Here is a 22932-nt window from a genome sequence, read left to right as displayed (position 1 = left end):
ATAAGTTGAGTTGAGAGAACATTCCTGAGAGGTGGCACCAAGTGAAGCTTATTATTTTTTCCATGTTAATTTTTGTAACAGAAAATTCAAAAGAAAAATAAAAATAAGCCCTAAAGAAATCCGAATATTCACACCAGGGAGTACATTAGAATTCTCCCAACACCTTGTACTTCTATTAACAGGCATGAGCTTGCCTCAGCCCCGCAGCTTATTCTGGTTGAGACTCTTGCTGTACTTCAGATATTCTTTGCAACCTTTAAAGATGTGGTAATACAGATTGTTACTGAAGCAGAAGATTTTCCTGCTGTGCTGTGCAAGTGTAACTTCAGTGTAAAACATGGAGTGAGAAAAAGAAAAAAAAAAAAAAAACACAAGAGAAGTGTCAGTCAGTATGTAGTGGCTGATGTGCATGTGTTTGGGGCTTATGTGGTGTGATGGTAACAGCCTGGCTGATTGAATTGCTTTTGTTGTTAGGTGGACTCCGGAGAGGCAGATCTAGCAGATGAGTCCACCTTTGAATCACAGTATTCTCTAGAGAGAGACGTCTTCCAGGATTCAGCTTTGCATCACAGTGCCTGTAGCGGTGAGGTGAACGACAGCTTCTCTCTTCCATTATCAGCTTCCAAGGTAAAAAGGAGGATGGTTTCATCGATGACTAACTTTGATTATAGGTGTGAACAGGCTATATTGTTAGATATAAATGTTTTATGTCATCCTGGTTCAAAATGCACTATTTGTTACTAGGTTAAAGTTTTGTTTGGAGTAGGGCTGATGTCTTACAGATCTCTGTGTTGAAGAGGGAGATAGATAGAAGGCTGAAAGCTTGGATTTTTCTTAGATAAAGCATGATTTAACCAGGTAAAGCATGGTGAGATGTTTGTAGTATTAAAGCTGTGGTGAACAGTCGGTAGGAAAACTTAATTGTGTTTAAGGCATAGTAAAGAGTGGTAACACAAAATGACTGTATTCTACAGTATTTTTCTGTGAGAAAAAGTGTAAGTTTTCATCTGAAGTTATGCTTTTGTGGTTCATAGTATGTTTTGAATGAAATTTTCATAACGATTCTGTAATTAAAAATATGTATATATAAAAACTCTGATTATTTCTAATTCCTACTTAAAGTCAATAAATGAAGATTTATTTAAGAGTATTACACAGATCAGTAGCCATTTGTTCCTGGTCACATACCCATAATGACTTGATTGTTTGTGTTTTGTTTCTCTCCATGGTTTTTCATGTTCTTTCTTCTTGGCAATCTTAAGATTTATTTCGTTAACCCAGAGCCTTCCAGTTCCATTCTCCTAGCAGTCATCTTTGAAAGTCACATTGTAGAAACTTCTTCCTCAGTTTGCAGTCTTTGGACTTGAATAGAGTAGCTGCTGCTTTTTCCGGCACACCTGAGCTTCAGTAACTCCTTTTAGCCCTTCTGGAATATGTTTAGCCTTTATGAGGCACTTATTGGAAAGCTAGATTCATCTTCTAATGGTTTCTCCTAATCCACAGAAGAGCACATCTCTGCAGTGCCAGTGGGACAGATTGCATTGTTTAACTCTGTAATTGTTACTTAAATGGATTATGCGTTCTGCATGCTTAGGAGCATTTTATGAGATAGAGACTGGATTTACATTATCTGTCGCATTGAGAGGCTCTCTAGATAGTCTTAAGCTATTTCCAGCATTGACTTAAAATGGCTTTGGTTTATATTTTGATAAAATCCTATGGTCCTGACTTTTCAGTATTGCTCTCTGTGCACCAATATGAAGTGAGTATTAAGTTCTCATCAAGTACTCTGGGGTTAAGAGTGACTTCACAAGACAAACACAATGAGAAAATCTGTTCAAAAAAGAAGACTTTTGAATCAAGTGAAATGCAGTAAAAATTGAAACAGTGCTATCTGATGCTATGAGGAATGCAGAGGTATTTCAGCTGTTTCTGGCTGCAGGGCAGTTGACAGGTTCTGAATATCACTTTGGTGTCATGTTTAAAATAGGTGATGAAAAGCATACTTAAAGTAATGCAAATGCTCAGGCCACATACTACTGTAGTTACAAATTGCTGAAATTGTGTTTTTCTTCAAAAAATACAGAATTGGCTTTTCTTTGAGTGAAACAGAAATAAAAATGAACATATACTGTGACTCTTATATGTATGTATGGCACATGAAATAAATGCTGAGTATGATCTGAGGCTTGTCTTCACTGATCTGGAAATGGATAAAAAGCAGACTTAAAAGTGTATGTCCCAACTATATTGGAAACATTATGAAATAACTTAAATAGATTATGGTACTTGTGTTCTCAAGAAGATAGGAAATTATGTCACTGATTATATCATACAGATTAGTGGTATTTAGGCTTTGCTCAATTATCTTCTCAGCTGTTACTTAAACCACTTATTTACAGGTAGACCTTTTTTGATTCTTGGCTGGGGACACAGCATGCATGTATGCACTTAATAAAAGCTGACAAAAACTAATTCTGAGACTCTTGAGACATAACATTGCAAAATATGCCCAGATTCTGGGAAACATGTTTCCCAACTTTTTGGAAAAGTGATAGAGGAATTAATAGGATCAGTGGGTAACAACTAAGACAGATAAAGGTAGTTAGTTTTAACACTTTTATTAAATTTCAGAGAAAAATCCCTAGTATTGACACTGAGCCTTTTAAGTCCAATTTCCAATTCCTTGATGTATCTTTATAATATCTAATGGCCTCCATGTTTTTAAAATAACCTACTTTGAAAATAGAGAATATTTGAAGATTTGTTTCAGTGTTGTGATTATTGAAATCCCTTGAAACATTTTAAAGGCAGGGCCTTAGAATCTTGAAAGTCTAAACAAGTGTGCAGAGAACTTAATGGTAGTACTGCAGCCACAAAAGGCAGACTTGTGATATGTACTAACTGGTAAGCTGCTGTAACTGCATCATTCTGTGTAATTGTTGTTCCACTTAAAATCCTCCATGTTCGTTCTTTGCTGAGGTTTGACCTGGTTTTTCTTTATTGGAAAAGGGTACGTAAATATGTTTCTGCTCAGTTAAATGAATGATCATATTGCATTTTTATAGTCTGAGCTGGTTGAAATTCCTCTTGCTTGCTAAGTGTGTTGAACGTAAAGACCTTGGTCTTGCAAAGTTCTTTAACCTGAGAAAAACAATTGAATACTTTAATTTTAAAAACTTACTGGACTTATGTCTATTTGAAGAATGTGTGAGTGGACATTACATTTCTGAAGTTAGTAGAGAGTTACTGCAGAGTACCAAGTTAGAGTTTGACCTTCAGTAGTAACTTATTTTCACTGATTTCTGGTATTTTAAAACAGAAGTTGTCTAAGAAATCAAGTTCACCTTATAGAAGAAGGAATGCCTATAGGGAACTAAAGATAAGGTTGATTGTTACTGATTGTACAACATATATGTCTGCATTCTGTGAGATTAGTTTTTGTTGAAGGTTTTAGCATGAAATATGCTTTTGAATTATACTACAAATAAATGGTGATTGTTCATTGTTTCCTGTGTTAAACAGTCTGTTGGCGAGGAATGTGAAAATACTGCAGCTGATTTCCATGTATCTGACAAGAATCTGTACAACATGGATCTGAATCAGAGAATGAAAGAGCAAAAGTCTGTAGTGGGCAGTAGCCTGGAAACTGCAACTGGTTTTACCAAAACGGATCTCCTGCCTCTGGATGTTTCGGATATCAATCAAAATGAAAGTGAAAACACAGCAACATGGACTGGATCTCAGACAGCATCAGAAGTTGCACTAAATACAAGCCTTGCTACTACTACGCAGCTTGATCCCCAAGGAAAAGTAAAGCTATTTATTTTTTTAAAATAATAATTTAAAAAAAACTCATAGAAAGGCTCTATTAAACAATAGAATTTCCTACTGAAATTGTCACTGGGCAACAGCTCTGCATGGTTCTTTGGTTGTAATGTCCATCAGATGTGTTATCTCACATCAAAACTGCAGGATTTAGACCTTTCCAACACAGGACATACTTTATGGCATCAAGATAATAGCTTCTTAGAGGCTGGCAATACAGTGATGTATAAAAATCTGCTCGCGCCTCTTTTCATTAGATACTGCAGGACCACAGTGTACCCAGTGGGCAGGACAGGGGCATTTTCTTATCCCCTGTTAACATTCACAGGGACATGAGTGCAAGAAGGAGCTGCCCAGCTGGAAACAGGCCTAGGAAGACAAGGGGGAGTGGTATGAATGTCTTGCATCATGGTGTTCGTGCTAGCCTATGCAGGTCAGCTCACAAACTGACCTGTGATGCTGCATAATCTTTCTTTACGTGATAGTCACTGCGACATGTTTCTTATTTATTCCATTCAGTGATTTATTAAGAAATTCTTGAAAGAGCTGCAATTTCTTACATTATTTGTTACTTTAGTACTGGCAGATTGTCAGACTTCTGTGATGAACAAGTATGAAGCCCTTGAATTCATCCTACTAATTTTAGGAATGTAACTGATGTCTCTAAATTAAAAATATACTTTGTGACGGATTTGGTGTATTGCCTGAATGAAAACACAAACCTTAGGTGTCTTGGTTTGATCTTCGATGGATTGACTTTTCTAATGTCTGTGTAAGGAATCTGTCTTATAATGCACATAGATTTTTTGTAAGTTAAGATGAGTTGAGATCAGTATGACCAAGTATATTTTTATGTCATTATTCTGAACTGATGTTATTTTTCTGTGTGTTAGGATCAATTGCTTTTAATGGAGAAGAGATGCCCAATATCTTCGGAGGGAAATTTCACAATCCCAAATTCAGTCAAAAACATGTATGAGAAGACTATCACAATTGCAAAAGGCAACTCAAGTCTAGGTAAGTTAGCTAACATTTTTTGTAACCTTGTAAGGATTATGGCTTTCTGTTTTCCTTTTATGTTTTAGTAGTAAAGACTAAATATTTTCCATTTAGTGGGGACAGGATATTCATTCTTTGCTGCTCTTGATGTTTTTGACTGTCATGGCACTGGATCCATGTGCTGTCACTGTGGACACAAAAGTCAAGTGTCCAATCTCGCTGAGAATTTGTTCTCCCATAAAAGAGATTAGTCTTTTCCAACTGTTAACAGAACAATTTCAGTGCATTGTTCTTTAAAACCTATAGTAATATAGTGGAAAAACAATATGTAGCCAAGGAGTGCCGTAGAAGAATGCTTTGGCCAAAGAACTTCTGACTAGAATTTCAAATGTTTGCAAACACAAAATGATTTTACATCCTGAGGATGGTCAAAAGGGCCTAAACAAACTGTTCACTTCCTTGCTACAAATTTGTATTTCTGTCTGAACTGCTGCAATATTTCTGAAAAGTCATATAATTGTTTAATTTAATAGATAGTATTTTTGGCTCAATATTATCATTTTGTAATGAAGTTCAGAGTTTTTAAATATCTGCAATCTGCAGCTTCCTGACCATACTGACGTTTTGGAGCAAACAGGCACAATAGATGCTAATGTTTGTCATTGTCCTGTCCTAGTCTCTGGTGTGGTCCTTGGCAGTGTGAAGGGGAGAACAGGAACAGAACCTTCCCAGAGCCAGTGTGGGAAAGGCTTTGTGTTGAGAGGCAGTGGTGCGTCCTTCCCGTTTGTGGCTGGTGTGTTTGTTTGCTTCGGTTTAGGTTTCTGATGCTGTTTCTTCCAGCCACCTGCACATCCTTGAAGACTCTCTGGAGTTGGTAGGGTAGACCTTTGTGTGGGTGCTGGCTGTTTGCAGTAACTCCACAAATGCTTTAAAATGGGCTGTCCACAGAACTGGATGCTTATAAACAGTCCCCAGTTAGGATTCCTCTGCTGTGCAGAGGTGGGTGTTGTTTTTTTTTACAGCTGTGATGCTGTATTTCAATGGGCTCTTTCACTTGGAATAAACTGCCTTATGATGACTGGATGCTCAATCTACCACCTGGCACCTTCATGATACAGCCATCCTTCTAACTGGATTTGGAACTGATCAGGTTTAAAATCAGAATCTCCAAAATATGAAACTGTAGAAAAGGTCTAAGGTTTACCTTTCATTGGTATGAGATGCTTGGCTAACTACTAACTTTACTGTTCTGATTACCAGGCTGTATAAAGTGCAGGTCACAGTGTGTTTCCAAGCATCTGGACTTTGTAAAAAAAGGTTTCCTTGCCACAAACCGTTAATTCGATGGAGCAGGGTTTCATTTATGTATGAGTATTTTAATTGCAGTCAACATACAAAGCAAATTTGATGTCAAGCATGAAAATACAAATATGGGACACGGTCCACATTCGCAGACGTCATATATGCTTAAAAGTAAGACTGGTCTCAATTCATATATACAAAATATGAATGTGAATATCCCTTTCTCCTGGCTTTGGATCGGTCTTCCAGGCTAAGTACACTCTGGCCGGCGAAGCAGCCTGGGCACGGTGACCAGTTTATGCATATGGCTGCACTGCTTTTAACTTTCATTTTTGCAAAGGAGATAAATCAAGAGCTGTGAATGATGTTGAAAGCTGCATTTCTTTTTTCCTTCTTAATGGTGTCACCAATTGTTGTGACCTGCCCCAGAAAGGGGAGGGTAACCCAGGTTCTTATTAATAAATCTCTTGAGGTGGATTAGAGTGAAACGACACTAAATAATCAGTGTTTGTAAACATATATATGTATTGTTTATTTTGCAAAAATTTTGTTTCAAAAGGTAAACAGGTATTTTGCTGTTTTGGGTACTATCATTCTATAATAATACAGCAATATCAAAGCATCTATAGCAATAAAGTAACGTTAGAGCATAGCAATATGACATTATTAAGCTAAATTAGGTTCAGAATTTCAAACCTCATTTCACCTGTTTCCTCAACAGTTTGTGTGCACACTGCTTGTATTCTGGTGGAGACCACTATGTTACATGTTTGAATTCAGATCTGACTGAGTAAAATCTGTATGAGGAGATCTGTCAAGAGATGGTTCTAGGAAGGAACATGTGAGTGTGAAAAATGAGGAATCCACCCCAGGACAGCACCTTTGATGTGCCTAGCATTGTAATGTTACTGATCTGAGGAGCAGATGATATACAGTTTACCTCTACTTTTTCTAGTAGAAAGGCAATAAATCAGTGGCATTTGTGTCTGTATTACAAGTCTGATACATCCATCTATAAATTACACCTCTCCACACCTGACATTATTAACTGGCAAATAATGCATATAAATCTCCAGTCAGTAGTAACAACATATTCTTTCAGCAGTTTATATAAAGGGCCGTTATGAAGATAGGTTTTGCAGTTTTTCCAAAAGTTAGACCTTGACTTCCTCATACCAAAGTAGCAAGGTACATGTATTCCTATGTCTAAGAACCTTATTGCTGCTAGTTCCTTACTAGTCAGGGCTACCTTCTTATACTTTAGACAGCTATATTGATCTCAGCTACAAGGGGATGTGTGAAACCAGCACAATTAAGAGATTTTTATTTTCTGAGAAGAGCCCTAAAACCCACAAATGAATATCTGAATTATGGTTATTCTTTAATGGTTATAGTATTTTATTTTTTTTTCTGAGACAAATATGTAGTCAGATGTTTGTATGGTTGGCTGAGCCTGGGATTAACAGCTGCCTTATAAACTCTGTTCAACCAGTCTGTTTCCCAAGTCTTAGTTCACATAATAAAGAGATCAGACTGTGTCTTCTGTAGCCAAATTTGTATATAAATTGTTGGAATTTTTTTAGCTAGTATTCTTGTATGTTTTTCTCTGGTAGCTATCATCTTCTGTCCACTCACCGTCTGGACAGTAAGGTAAGCACTTGCAGACAGACAGCTGCACTCCCAGTGTTTGCTAGCCTGATATTTTACATGTGAGACTTTGAGAACACAGTGGGGTAGTCACTGCCTCCTTCTCCAATAGATATTCCTCTATAAGTGCTCTTATTTCAATGGCTTCACCTTGTTAGCAAATGAAAACTTTCACATTAGTGCACAAAGAAAGAAAATACCAGGTTTGGCAGTATTAAGATAGACATCAAGGGTCCTGACCCTACAGCTACCTTTCCACTGCCTTAGTCAAGAACAGTTTTTCCTGAAACTTTTATCAGGGCTTGCTTCATGAGCACCAACTGCCCTGAAAATAGCAGTAACAACTCAGCATGTAAGAACATTCACAGGCTTGTGAAGCCCAGCACAAGTAAATCCCTGTGGCTCCCCATGGGAAAGGAGGGGCGAGAACATATCTGTCTAATTTCCTGTTAGTGAGAAGAAAGTAAATTTAAAGGGTGTATGTAAACATAGAGAACTAGAGTCCTGCCGTGCCACAGGTGGGATCATGGTATAACTCAAATAGTGGATTGTATCCATAATCAAAGCACAGACTCTCACAGAAATTAGGACACTCTTCTGGGCCTAAGCTATGGCCCATCTAGGAGAGTGGGAAGGCAGCCGCTGTCTCAGTGAGATCTGATTCAGGCTTTCTGTTGAAAATTAGTGTGTGTTTGTACTGGGCTCCTAGTTACCTGTTAAAACATTTCACCTTCTTTCGAAAGAGAATCATCATAAGCTAAACTGAAATGTATAAACTCGGTGAACCATCAGAAGAGGTGAATTTGAAGGAATTTAATTACCTTTTCAGTTCATTTTTTGCTTAAATTTTTCACCGTCCTAATTGTCATGTGAAATGACAAGGTGAAGTAAAGGTACTGTGATTGCGGTTTGTAATTGCTGTCTCCTGTTGGATAGAAGAAATGCAAGGGAGAGTAAGAGCAACGTTTTTTAGGCTTGCTGATATTGGCAGGCTGGCTAACTGACTTTCACCTCTACTGTGGCCTAGGTTTTGTTTCCTTATCTTGGCACCCAGAGCTGGGACTCAAAAGACATTAGCTGTTTCATATGTTTTCACTCTTATAGGGATGACAGTAAGCTCCAATAAAGATGGCTTGGGAATGATAGTTCGAAGTGTCATCCATGGAGGCTCAATCAGTCGTGACGGACGGATTGGTGTGGGGGACTGCATCCTGTCCATTAATGAAGAGTCAACCACGAACTTAACCAATGCACAGGCCCGGGCTATGCTGAGGCGGCATTCACTCATTGGACCAGATATAAAGTAGGTAAAGCCAGATGTTGAAATGCGGTAGGAAAAAACTAATAATTGGAAACTGATTATTTATGCAAGTATTTTAAATGAAAATTTTTTATGTCCTTATACGTGAATTTACCTTTAAGTTAGAGCTTCAGATGGATAATTCACCTTCAGACTACATTTTCATGGATTTCAAAGGTAAAATCACTTGTGCGAGAGGCTGTGGATGTTCTTAGGAAAATTATTACTGTCATGAGTGATCCTCATCATTACTGCTCTGCATGGTTTTACTGTAAGAATGGGGTTAGTCAGAATTTTGCATTCATTACTCTTCTAAAAAAAGTAATTATTTCCTCAAGATTTTTATGATTCTTGGAGGAGGACTATCCTGGCCATTGTACAAGTGGTTTCATTTGATCTTTGTAATGAGTTTTGATTTCGATTGCCAAACAGAAAGTATGATGTTAATGCAGAAAAATAATTCTTAACACATTTCAGTACATCTGTGACAAAGAGCAGAAACACTGTTTTCTGAAGTCAGTTCCAATTTTTTTATCAGTACATAGAAAGAAATTTACTCTTATGCATAAATAGCTGCTCTTGGGAGTACTATTTTAAACGTGAAGTAATTAATACAAGTTTTGAGATATGCAGTTGATAAGAAAGTTTCTTCTCAAGTTCACACAATGTGCAGAATTTTAACTCTGCCTTTAAGTACACTTCTTTTTTGCTGTCTTGGCTGTGGAGTTAACTTTGCCCTCATGCACAATCTAGAAATAAGCTCGTTCTTGAAGTTGTGGATGGTGCTGTAGACACACCAATGCTGGGTTTGCAGCTTCAAAATCTAGTGGCTGGTTTTCTCAGACCTGTGGTAACACAGATTGGGCGAATAACAATATTATTATTATATAATATAATTATATAATATAAATAATAATAAGATAAACAAATGGGATTAATGGAGTTGTGGGTAATAGAAGCCTCTACTAATTTAAGACAGTGGCCTTGAAAGAGATCAGTCCAATCACAGTGTGGTTCCTGGTAGTTGTGGTTCCTGTCAGTTCAGAATGGACAGCTGGGCATTCCATATTTCTGCAGAAGTATTCTATGCTCATATAATGAATTACATTATTGTCAGTGTTGTCATGTATTTATATACATGTATTTATATGATGAAACGAATCAGTGTTGATAAAATATGTCCTTGGTTATTATTGTAGGCTTCTAAACTGTAATTCTTACTGTCATGGTTGGTTATCAGTTGGTATGTGCTGTGCATGCGTGTGTATATCTGCTTAGATACACAACTGCTGCAGCATCATTCTTCTATGAGGAGTCCTTTCTTAGTGCTGTAGTTACATGATCAGATACAGATGTGTTCATTATTTGTGCTTATCCTTTAATAGCTGCTGCATTTTACACTGTTTGACTTTTGTTTTATAGGCTTTTGCAAATGTTTTGGTAATACTGGAATCATGCCTTAGATGTGAATATTCAGATTTTCCAGAGAAAAGTGCATCCCCTTTCTGAAAGATTTTGCAGAAGAGGGGGAGTTGCTATTCATATTTTTAATTAACATTTTTTTTTTATTTTTTATTTTTTTTTTTTATTTATGCTCTTTTCATTCCTATGATAAGGTTTTAAAGTGAAGCCAGCATCTGCCCTTCAAAGAACTGAAAGACCAAATCATTTGGTAGCTTCTGAAAAAGTCCTGCAAGAATAAGGACTGTGTTTTTGGGACTGTATAGTTTTGCTATAAAACTATTTAGCATAGTCAAATTTTTCTGTAATTTTTTACTTTCAGGAGCAGCACAGAATCCCAGAAAAATATTATGAATAATGTCTCAAATCAGAAATTGGAGATAAGGAGCAATATGTGGTGATAGTTCTTTATGTTTACTGATAGGGATACATACACAGACACACACATATCTGTATGTGTCAGTTCAAAGCTAATGTGGTGCATCACCTTGCAGCATTTGTGATAAAAGGGCCAGCATTTCAAATATTTAAGTTGGATCTCTTTGGCATCTTCCTTGGGAAGCAAAGGTACACTAGCACTTGGATGTGACCATTGAGATATCATTCTTCTCTGTCCTTACTGCAAAATTGGAACCTATACTTTTAGACTGAGCTTCTTTGGGTAACTTTGGGTACTTTACTTTCAAAGCTGTATTTCAGCAGCAAACAGTATTTGCAGGGAAAATACAAAGCCATTCTTACTGGCCATTTAAAAGCTTTTTTTAATTTTATTAAAGGAAATTTAATTTTGAATAGATCAAGAACCAGCAATCTGAGTTTCAGACTCGGGTATTTGATTTTTTTCCCCTTTGTGTGTGGTAAACCAGATGTGTGGCCTTACCAGAATGCATTCCATTTCACATCTCACTCTACCTTGCCAGAAGCTTTTATATTTCTGTAATAATAGCCAACATTTTGTGCTCAGCAGCAGCTGCTTGTAACATCTGTCAGATTATTACTAGGGGTGTATTAAAATTCACCTGACTGAAGTGTGGGGATGAGTTCCTGATCAAGAAATAAGATAGATTGCAATTTCATTTTCCATCCTTGTTAATAATCACTGCTATAGACAACAATAAAGGGCAGATGCTTTCTGGGATGAAGCAGAGGTGGAACGGGAAAAAAAAAGGACAAAAAAAAAAAGGCAACTCACACTTCTAACTACATAAACATACCTTTCACATTCAGCATGAGACGCTGACATTTGTTAACACCATTGTAAAAAGATGCTGCATCGTATGCTTCACATTCTAGATCTTCTCCAGCACCTGCTGATGATCAGGCCCTCTGTTATGTGTGAGTATTGGCAATTCAGAAACTCATTATGGCTCTATGTTGCAACTTGTCTCTAAAATCATTCCATGCTTTTATGACATCAATAGTAATGTCAGGGATATATCCAGATATAGGTACATATTCTCTCTTTCCTTGTGTATATTTGTGTGTGCATGCACATGTGGCTGCACATGTGGATGTATGTATTTTTTTTTTTTTGATTAAAAGAGGATATGACTGTGTGTGTATAGTCGTATATATATGTATGGCTTTCATCTTGAAGATTGGAGCATACTTTTTAAGTCTGGAATGAAAATACTCGTATTCTAAAAAAATTATGGGTAATATTTTTGACTTTTATCTGTGACAGCCACCCAAGATGTGCTCAGAGCACTTGTGCATGTGTGTGTATGTGTACAAGGTTCCCTGCTAGAATTGGCATGAGTACGTTGTACTGATATCTGGATTAATCTCAGTGTCATATTTTCTGTGGCACTTACATTTTACTACATGTATAAAGAGATTCAAAGTAAATTTTAAATGTTTGTAATTTGAGTAACTTGTCCTAAACATTTTCCATACTTCGTTATTTGGTTTGTTGGTGTTTCGAGGTTTCGTGTGGCTAAGTCAAGCATGTGATAAATGTTCCTCTGTACTGCATGCGGTGTCATGTTTACGAGATACTTTCATATGCACAGCCATAGGTGTTTCCATTGTCACTGCTTTAGTTGCTAGTGCACATCTCTGGGGGTAGGAGAAGTGGTTATATCTCTCAAGTGGTTATCTCAAGAGAAGAAATGGTTAAACCCTTCATATACTTTCCTTTGAAGTTGTTGAACTTCAACTTTTCTTGCAACTAGGAAGTACAACTCAGCAGTAGAACAGTCATTTACTTGTTTCCTGTTTTCTGTGTCTTTATGACCATTTTCTGGCACTTGTTTCTCTTACTGTCTTCCCTATAACTATATCAAGGCAATTACCAGTCTGTTTTGCAGATAAACCATTCAGGTACCTAGGTGGATTTTTATTTTCACTACACAGCACAAAGTTCAACAGAGTCGATCAGTGGAGCCCAATGCCCTTCTTCTAGGCCCCTCATCATCCCAGTCACAGGCTGAGCTGATCACGATGATGCTGGATGTCGTCAAACCTCACTGTGACCTCCAAGTGAGCTACAGTAGCAATCCAGCAAGTTGATAACTGGGGAGTGTCTGCTCATGAGTACCGGGAAAAGCAAGTCTGCTCAAGTTTAACCGGGAAAAAACTCTTGTAAATTGAAGGTCTTTAATACAATGTGACCTTGCCAAGTGTTGCAGAAGGCAGGTTCAACAGCTTCATGGCAAAGACTGCTTTCTGGTATACATATTTCCTAAAACAGTAATTTACAGCAGAGAGAGGTTTTTAAGTATAACTTTTCATTGCAATAATATGTAAAGGCAGAGAGTGGAGGAGGACAGCCACATCAATAATACACCTTTGGTAAAAAGAACAGGTAGGGAAATCTTTGCAGTTGACTGAATTTTGGAAATCACTAGCAAGAAGCAAAGGTGAACTACTCAGCATATAAATTTTCATATATTTGATCCATGTAATTTAGTTTTCTTTTCTATACTATTTTGTATTTATTTTCTATACTGTTTTTTGCCAAATGCCAGTGTTCTGGTTTATATTTGTGAAATAGCTGAAGTGTTACTGAAATTTAGTTGTAGGTAAGAATGAACAGTTAAAAAACATATTGAATGTTCCTTTGAGTGCTTTAAATTACACTATTCAAACTGTAGTTGAGCACTAGAATAGTAATAATGTATTTTTCCAAAGAGCTAATATATAACAGCTCCCAAAGAAACTATGTAAATTTTACTCCATCTGTGGAAATCAATTAGGTAATTCAGTTGCTCAATTTTATATGCATTTTTTAAAAATGGAGTGAGCTTCTTTTCTTCTTAGCTTCTGTGCTGTACACAAAAGGGAAGCTAAGGCAGCTTTTGGGAAATGTTATTAAGCATATGAGGCTCTTTAAGAGCATCCCTTGTATCATACCTTTTGAATGTTCCAGCACAATATCAGTTATTAAATCATATAATGAAAAACAATGGGGTATTCCAGAAGTTGGAGTGCAGATGGTTTGCCTCATCTTCAGGTACCTCCAATGCTGACATATGAGGTAAGGACTACACTACTCTTGAACCTTGGCACCCTTCATAGTTGTGCCCCTTGAACAAAAGAATTAGACAAGAGTTGATAGATACTGGACACTGTACTGTCAGAGATCGCATTCTGCTGTATACATCCAGGCTGAATCTGTGCTCATCCCTTTCCTTTGTAGAAGTGTGCCATTCTCCTTTCCATACTTTGAACAGCTGCAGTTTAGCATAAAGGAGATTGTCTGAGCCTTCCAGTCAGGAGAAACATTGTTTGCAGTTGTGGGGTTTTTTACTGCAGCTGCCTGCCAAGGGATTTCCTACTTATTTTTATAGGGTGAATATTGATGATTTGATTGGGATGAAACTGATGAATGTAACTGAAAGAATGTTACGTTTTCTTACACCAACTTGCACATCTTCTAGCTTTTGCGAAGGCAAGGTATTCTTATGGGCTTACTGAGTGGAGCTTCTGCATCAGCGTTTGACCTGTAAGAGTTTTGTGAGAGCAGTACTAGCACTTTGCTATAGTTCAATGCATCTGGAGTTTGAGATGGTTGTAGTAATGATTATTTTCAAAAGTTCTTCCTTCTCTTGTTTCTTGATGTTTCACTGCTGGGTCTTCATAGAATAACTGCTGTATGCCTTTAGTCTTTCCTAGTGCTAGAATGCCCTCAGGAAAGGCATACACACTAAAAAACAAACACTCTGCTGCTGAGTGTTTGTTTTTTAGTGTATGCTAACTTCCCACCACTTCAAAAGGAAAATACTTTGTGTCAAGCACAGTAACACTTGAGTACTTGAAAAAAGGGCCAAAGTAGAACTGGGAGGAGATTGAAAGAAGAGGAAAAGCTGGTGATAATACGGAAGTTTTGGAAATTTCCATTAGAAGAGCTGTGGAGTTCCTTCTGTTCAGCATGTCCTTAATGACCCTTTTGCACTTTTCTAAATATAGTAGATGTGAGAGGAAGTAGGGAACATGCTGAAACACAGACAAAGATGGCAAATAAAGATGGTCATTAGGATAATTTTGGTAGAGTGCTTTGAACTGACAGCGTTAGTCATATAAAATTTCATTTGAACTGCTGTCTGTCACTTGCTGTATCCAGCAGAAAACCAGTAAGAGGGGGAATCAGTCACAGTCAGGATGTGACAGACAGAGAGGACTTCAGTCAGGGAATGGCAGACAGGAGACAACTCCAGGTTCAAGCTTCAGAGCTTAAAGAGCCTCTCCTCAGCAGCTTACACATTCTTGTGAAGTGGTCCAGGTTTTTTTTTTCCCGTCTCTTCCCTGGGAAAATACGTTTATTTTTCTTTTAATGATGTGATGTATGGGTAGACAGACTTTTTTTTTTCCCCAGGAGTTTTTCCATTAACCTTACCTCTTGGAAGACTTGGATCTGATAGCTAAGCTGCTTTTTTTACAAATATGTGTTTTTAAGAAGACAAGGCATTGTTAAAGGAGGGCCATTTAAGTAGCTCTGTTTATATCATGGTATCCTTTTGCCTGTAGAGTGGAGTTTTTTAAGAAATATTCTTGATGTCCTAATCTTTTTTTTTCCTTACTTTTGTTTCCACCTTCCCAGTCTATTGGACCATTTCTGTTTCTGGTATTCAAACATCAAGTAGAGTCTGCTTGTCATTTGGTGACACATGACTATCTGACTGTCCCAAACTGACTGAAAGTGCATGAAGGGGGTGGAAGAAGGACTTGAATAGGGGATTGCTCCCTGCAGCATAGCTGGTGTGTTGTAACACATTTGTATGTCCAAATCCATGGACAAAATAAATACAAAACCACACAGGAGAGCACAAAACCTCCTACAAGCCAAGTGCCTCAGACTTCACAGATCCTTCAGTGTCTGTCTTTGCTTGAGGAATCTATTTTAACTGAAGCTGGATTGTCTCTGTTACAGTCTTGTCACTGTTCAAGCACCATTTATTTTAATTACAGAAGTATATCCGCTGTTCACCTACTTAATTTGACTATAAATGCATATTTGTTACAAAGTCATAAGGGTTTCATATAACAGCTTACTCACAATGTACTTGCATTGTGCTTTTGAAGTCAGTGAAGGAGTCCTGAGTGGCTTCCTCATATCCATACCTCACACCCACCAAAGGGAGGACTGGCAGTCCTCATGCTACTTTAATCATATCCCATTTTATTGCAGTATTACATACGTGCCAGCAGAAAATTTAGACGAGTACAGGGCTGGTTTGGGACAAGAGGCAGAGGGAGCTGTGCCACCTGAACTTTTTCCTTCACATATTGTCAGGTGAGTCAAAAGGCTTACTTTTTTTTCCCACAGAGCTCACACATGTAACTCTTTCCATATGCTTTGCACAGTTTGGGAAGATAAGTTTTGATTTGGAAGAGGTGAAAGATGGGTGCTTTTCTTCAGACCAGCAGCCATTACAATAAAAAGCTGTTCAGAATACAATTTTTGCTTTGACTAGAAAATGTTTTGAACATTTTTTCAAGGTTTGATCTGTTTGATCTGTTTGTTGTATCTGTTTGATACTGTTTGTTCTGCCCAAAAAGGAGATTGAATTCTGTCTAACCCTAAATTTCTCTTAAATACAATGCAGTTTGATTTACGTGTTGCCACAAGTACTCAGTGTTTTCAACATAAGAATTTGGTATTGATGGTCTTTCCAGAACATATCTGGAAAGAACTAATTACATCATCCTTTCCTTGAGTTTCAAAAATTCATTGCAGTTACAGTCCAAAATTTCAAAGTGACTAATAATATTAGGGTTTTTTGAAATTCGTCTTTGAAGGCAGTAACTTTGTTTTAGTGATGTTGTTGTTATTTATTCCATTTTGAGAACTGTCAATAATTACCTTTGATTCTGATTTGGTTCTTGTTCCAAATTGCATATCTTTTATTCTGTTGTTGTGGATAGCAACTTCATTGCAGAAAAAAGTGGACAGGGAATCCCCAAACATCAAATGTATTCCAACAGACATCTGAAGAAGAAATTCCTTATCTGAATCCTGTGAACAAATTCTAATGCTGGCAGGGTGATTCAATATATGGCATTTTTCAGAAAAATCTAATAATTATGAGTTCTTTAAAAATTAATTACATGTTCCTGTTCATCATCAGGGAACTCCCAGAGCTTCCAGAACGTGAAGAGGGGGAGGGAGAAGAAAGTGAACTTCAAAATGCAGCTTTCAGTAACTGGAACCAGCCCAGAAAGTAAGTGTGGATCTAGTTGCACAGAATAAAATGTCATATGAAATTTAAAAATTTTGAAACACATAATATATTTTAAGAGGAGTAAGAAAACAGTAGAATTGCAACTCTTATGCATGTTGTGCATTGCAGGAGTTGATTTTTACTGCCATTGGGCTAAATCTAACAGTGTCTTTAGTGTTTTAGTGATTTATCTTTACTTATCCCAGGCTGACTCTTAGGGATCCAGAAAGAAGAGATGAATAGAAAGGTTCAAAGTTTATATCGTAATCCAAAATAAAGTGACCAGCACTAGACTCAGTTACAGACTTTCTGAGCAATTCAAAAGATAATTCCTCTGAAAAACAAAACTTTGCAAGGAGGGGTTATTTCAGAATAAAATAATTGTGCAAATCCAGGTGTCTTCAGTGTGCAGCACTGTCATAATTACAACAGATTTTCATTTATTTTGGCCCTTGTTTTTTCACAACAGAGTTGAACTCTGGAGAGAGCCTAGTAAGTCATTGGGGATCAGCATTGTTGGAGGACGAGGGATGGGGAGCCGCCTGAGTAATGGAGAAGTGATGAGAGGGATCTTTATTAAACACATCCTGGAAGACAGCCCAGCCGGCAAAAATGGAACTCTGAAAACTGGCGATCGAATTGTAGAGGTACCAGCTGAATGCCTTTTGCTGCAATTCCCCCAGCATCTCAGGAGCCACTGAGATGGATTTGTAGTTCTGGGCTGGCAGCTGTGTAATTGCTCCAGCTGACACCACTTGAGCAGTACAGACTGCAGTACCATCTGCTGATGTTTGTGTGCAGTCAGCTGTCTGTTAAGTTGAGTATCTAACCTGAAGCATAGGTGACTGACTGTGTGATCAGGATTCTACAAAGCCAGCAGTTTGACCTACCTGTTTTAAAGCGAGCGTGTGTGGGAAAAAGCTTAAGTTTGGTGAAGCCAAAAGATTTCACTTTTGCATATTGGTTAGCAACAGAAATGGCCAGTGCAGATCATGCAAATAAATACCAAGTTTATTTCCTTTGTAATCAGATCATATCATTCTTATGCATATTGTACAGTAATTAAGGGAGACACTTTTTTTTTTTATTTCCTGACATGAAGAAATTTGGGTTTGATGTTTGAGAAAGTAAGTACACTTGTGTCCATGCCCAAGACTGAGGTAGCCAGTGGTATTACATGAAGGGATTTATCTAGATTTCTCTTCTACTTAGCAAGTTTTGTGCTCATGCAGCCACTTCTGCTTTACTGATTAAAGATACTGAAGAAGGAACATACTGAAAGGTCTTTCCTGTGATGATTATCAGTGTCAGGCATTACCCTGTCTCCAGCATTAGGCTGGAGGACGTAGGAACTACCCTCCATCCTTCTGGATGTCCTTAGCTGACTGTCCATCAGTAAGAATGTAACAAGGAAGGTGATGGAGATGGTGATTCTGGATCAGTCTGGGTTTGCTTTACACAGTGGCACTGAGGTGCAGTTCGCTGTTTGCTACAGAATCCTTATCAAGGATCTTGAAACAATACCTTGGTATAGGTTGCACTGTCTTTAACAGGATAGAACAGTTATTGGTATATAACAAGATGGGAGTTGGAATTTTGCTTGATGGCCACAAAATTAAAAATAGTCATCTTATTTGAATAACTGGATTTTTATGAATGCAGTTGGCTCTAACAGTGATAACTGCAGAAGTTGGAATGGGTGAGTGAAATTAAAATGTTATGCTAATGTGAGTGTTTCTGAACGGATTATTTCAGATTCTCAAGTTGTGTCGTATCTAAGCTCTATCTTTGTTATTGCGTATGGTATTTCAGATATGGGTAGTTGGGGAGCCTACCTGTTGTTGTTCAGTTCCTTATAGGTTTAGAATTTCTCTCAGATTATTTTTGTGCTTTCTTATGTACACTAGATGATTAAGTTTGACGATTAAAAAGTTGTTGTATAAAGTCATATAACATTGTGTGCAAGAATTACCACTAACAAATAACCTTTCTGTGTTAGCTTCTAGCTTTTGTTGTGGTCCTTGTGAGAACACTTTACTGATGCTAACCTCACCTTAACATTGTTCTTACCTGACAAATTTGTTTCACACACCAATATATATGAAGACATGAAGAAAAGCAACCAGGCAAAAATTTGTCCTTAGCCATCCTTTGTAAGTGCCTTCTTCTAGAAAAAAAAAAGCTTTTCAGATCTGACCTAAAAATTTAACTTCTCGAGAAAGTGCCTAGTAGCTAAATTGCTCTTATCTTGCTTTTCAAAAAAAACCCAAACAAACCCCCAAAAAAATCATTGTGAAAGACTCCACAGCACCCAACAAGTTTCAGTTTGTAAATCTCCTAAAGTCCCAGGAGACAGATTTCTTTGATAGAATTTACAGGAAGCAGTATTTGGCAAACACTGTCACTCTCTTCATATTATCATATCTCTTATGTTATGTTGCCTATTGAAAAAAAAAAAAGGAACCTGAACCAAGAATGTTGAAAAACCTGCTTTTATAACAGAAGAATAAGAGAATATTTATTTAATGTCCTTTCAGTGCTCTTAGAAATCTCAAACCTTTGTGTGAGGGACTTTAGGCCAAGTCCGTAGAAAGCTTTCCACCAGAAACAGAGATTTGGGCTTAGGTTTTAGTCAAAGTTTCCTAACCAAAACTCAGAAGTGACTTATGATTCTTGTAGCTTCTTGCAATGTTAAGATGAGGCCTTCCAATTACAGGTGGATGGAATTGACCTCAGAGATGCCAGCCATGAACAAGCTGTGGAAGCCATACGGAAGGCAGGCAATCCTGTAGTCTTTATGGTACAGAGCATTATAAGCAGACCAAGGGTAAGCATTAAGAATATTGAAAGAAATGTAATACATAGTAATAAATGAAACAAATGTTCAAGATGGTGGTGTTTGGGAATGGGATATTTAATCCTGAAAGTGCCATCTCAGCTGCTTTAGGAACAAAGATTTGATTTAAGTATTATTTCCATTTAGAATGAAATCGATTTGGATTTGGAATTACCCTCCAGCACGCCGTCCACAAACTATTTTGAAAAGCCTCAAGAAAGATAATTTGTTGGGGGGCAGAGTAGGAGTCTAACTAAAACCAACTCTTAGAGATTGACAGCGTGTCTGAGGAGCGCATGCAGAAATACAGCACCTGTTAAAAAATTCTTTGGACATTAATTAAAGGACCTAGAAGTACACGGAAGTTTTCTGTCACTAAGCTGCATGGACGTTGCAGACAAAAGCTACTGAGCTTTAATATAAGTTGCTTGCCTCACTAGAAACTAAACTTCCTCATTGTAGAGTCTGTGTAAGCTGCATGTTTATTTACTAGTTGTCTCATAACTCTTGTTCCCCAGCCAGAGTCTCTTTATAGCCCTTCTTCAGCTTCTGCTCCCTGTGGGCAGAAAACTACTAACCCATTTTATCGTCAGTCGTCTAAGGTAAAGTTGCATGAAAAAGCTCTATTGAATGTTGGTTATTGATACTCAAACTACTAAAATAAGGCTTTCATGTTTGCTGTGATATGAACAGAATTGCCAATGATGAATGCTTAGGCCAGTTTGGCATGAGAGTGATGCCATTACTTTATCTCAACTTACTTTTGTTTAGAGAATGCTCCTTTTCTATTTTTAATTGTAGTTCTTTGTTCTATTTTCAAATTATTAAGCCTGTTGGTTATTTTTTGACTGTACTAAAAAACCCTTGTTTCTCTGTAAGCAGAAACATTGCAATTGCTTTTGCTGTACACATACATTACATTGTGATCTTCGTAAATGGCATTATTATCTTCATATTTTGAAACTTGCATCTGTACTTTATAATAAGATCTTTTAAGGGAATTTCCTGCTTTCATTCATGTGCAGTCACCCAAATAGCTAGCTGCCTGTGAGAGTAGCTATATTTAATATGATACAGGTTTTATTTAGCCAGGCAGTCAGTTTCAAGTGACATGTAACTAAGGAATCCAGTTCTGCTTTGTTTTTTTCATTCAGGCTTATCTAGTAGGTAAAAAGACCCTGAGTACTCCAGAGTAGTCCAAGTAATGCAAATGGCTGTGAAAAGCTGTTTTGCTAATAGCTAATTAAGCAAAAGATAATTTTGCTAATAAGAAGCTACCCATTGAGTCTGTATTTCATACTGATACTGCTCTGGTATTCTGAGTAGGAAATAAAATGTCATGGTGATTATGGGGGCCGTAGCAGTGTTACAGCATTGTGCTATAGCAAATGCTAGCTAGTTTCTGGTACCTTAGCATCTTGGACACATTAATAAAATTCTGCAGAGAAGTTAGTTGAAAAAAAGAAAAGATTAAAAAAATCCTGTTATTTTAGGTTTTGACTTGAATAAAAAAATAGCAAAAGGGAAAATGCCCTTTATTTTAACATTTGCTTCTCTTATTCTATGTAAGAAGGTATGCTAAACTGAACTGTTCAGGCAGACTCAAATGCTCCATATTTTATCCAGTAGTCAGTCCATATTGACACAATGCTGTTGCATGGATTAAAATTTGGGCTAGTTTTTTAGAAACTATGCCGTCATGAAAAACATAAAAGGCAAGCTTTTGAATGACTGTAGCTGACCTTTGTTTCCTCTTTTACTAGGATTTCACTGTTCATATATGAAATATTTGTGATGCTTTTCTTAGTTTCCTAAAATTCATTAAGATACATTTATGCAGATGACAAATATAGGTGTTAAAGTGTAATAGGATCATTACAGTAACAAATTACTTTCTCAAACTTCTCTAAAAGACGTGTGTAAACAGAAAATCTTGTTGTACCTTAGGGATACAGCCTGTTGACTTTGAGTGACTTGACAGTGTAGAAACCTTGTTCATCCATGGCATTGCTTTCTCACTGCTGAAAACACAGTGAAGTCAAGACCTATGTTGTCTTATCAAATTACATTACTTTTTTGCTGTACAGTATTTAAAAATAAATGTTTAGGAATGCATTTACTATTTTCAGGAGCATTTAGAAAAAATCAAAATGCTTTAAGAAAATTTTTAAACAGCAGTATATGCTCGCATTAAATTACTCTTGATATAAATGATCCTGCAAGCTTTTCACATTTCCATTTACTATACTTCTTGTTTTCCAGCAGTGTTAAACCTACAGATCTAAGGCTTGTAGGCTCTTGACAAATGGATACACCTGTATCATGTATACGTGGTATATTTCCAACAAACTGTGAAATCAGAGCTGTTCCTTCTTAATTAAGCTTGTTCTGATCTGAAACTGGAGTACAGTAAAAAAACTGAGTAAGGAACATAAATGGTCAAAGTACAGCCTTTAATTTGGTCTAAACGTGTAAACTCTTTTTGTGTTAAATAATAATGAGGAAATACCTTGCATTGCTAAAATGGTAGACCAGAGAATTTAGTTTCAATGAACTATAAATTAAGACAATTATAGGTGCATGCGCTCATATACAAAGTGTTCAGTAAAAGTCATTATTAGATGTGAAAGCTGCATAGAGATGCCTAATATTAGTAAACCCTGTTTTTTTTGTGAAGTAAGCAGTGAGATGCTTGGATAAAATTGTACAAATAGCACATAAATTTTCTCATCTTTGTGCTGATCAATTCTGTACTTGATGTACTTTGTGAGCTAGAGCAGGTATGGGCATCAGTGCTTTTCCTTTATGCTATGCTAAACAAAACTGATTAGAAACACAAAGCAAATGCAGTTTTGCCCACTTTCACCTATCTGTAGCAAAGTGCAGGAAGTGGACCT

At 37.1% G+C, this 22932-nt stretch overlaps 1 protein-coding gene across 23 annotated transcripts in view; it reads left to right on the top strand.

Annotated features, from left to right (window-relative positions):
* Positions 1 to 22932, top strand: part of MPDZ (multiple PDZ domain crumbs cell polarity complex component) — a 99768-nt gene that overhangs the window by 54318 nt on the left and 22518 nt on the right. For 15 of the 23 annotated variants that reach the window (XM_027883707.1, XM_027883706.1, XM_027883722.1 and 12 more), the window contains 10 exons: positions 475 to 627; positions 3526 to 3813; positions 4722 to 4845; positions 8881 to 9079; positions 11831 to 11872; positions 16167 to 16271; positions 17107 to 17199; positions 17669 to 17846; positions 19916 to 20026; positions 20554 to 20637. In XM_027883707.1, the coding sequence (XP_027739508.1) occupies positions 475 to 627; positions 3526 to 3813; positions 4722 to 4845; positions 8881 to 9079; positions 11831 to 11872; positions 16167 to 16271; positions 17107 to 17199; positions 17669 to 17846; positions 19916 to 20026; positions 20554 to 20637 (1377 nt within the window). The remainder of the gene's footprint in view (positions 1 to 474; positions 628 to 3525; positions 3814 to 4721; positions 4846 to 8880; positions 9080 to 11830; positions 11873 to 16166; positions 16272 to 17106; positions 17200 to 17668; positions 17847 to 19915; positions 20027 to 20553; positions 20638 to 22932) is intronic. The other 8 variants (XM_027883725.1, XM_027883724.1, XM_027883720.1 and 5 more) reach the window with 4 other exon arrangements.

This window comes from Empidonax traillii, unplaced genomic scaffold (genome assembly GCF_003031625.1).
Source record: "Empidonax traillii isolate 1590-97213 ecotype Southwest subspecies unplaced genomic scaffold, ASM303162v1 scaffold133:size1091145, whole genome shotgun sequence".
NCBI lineage: Eukaryota > Metazoa > Chordata > Aves > Passeriformes > Tyrannidae > Empidonax > Empidonax traillii.
Note: the sequence above shows the minus strand (reverse complement) of the source record. Positions and strands in the feature narration are given on the sequence as shown.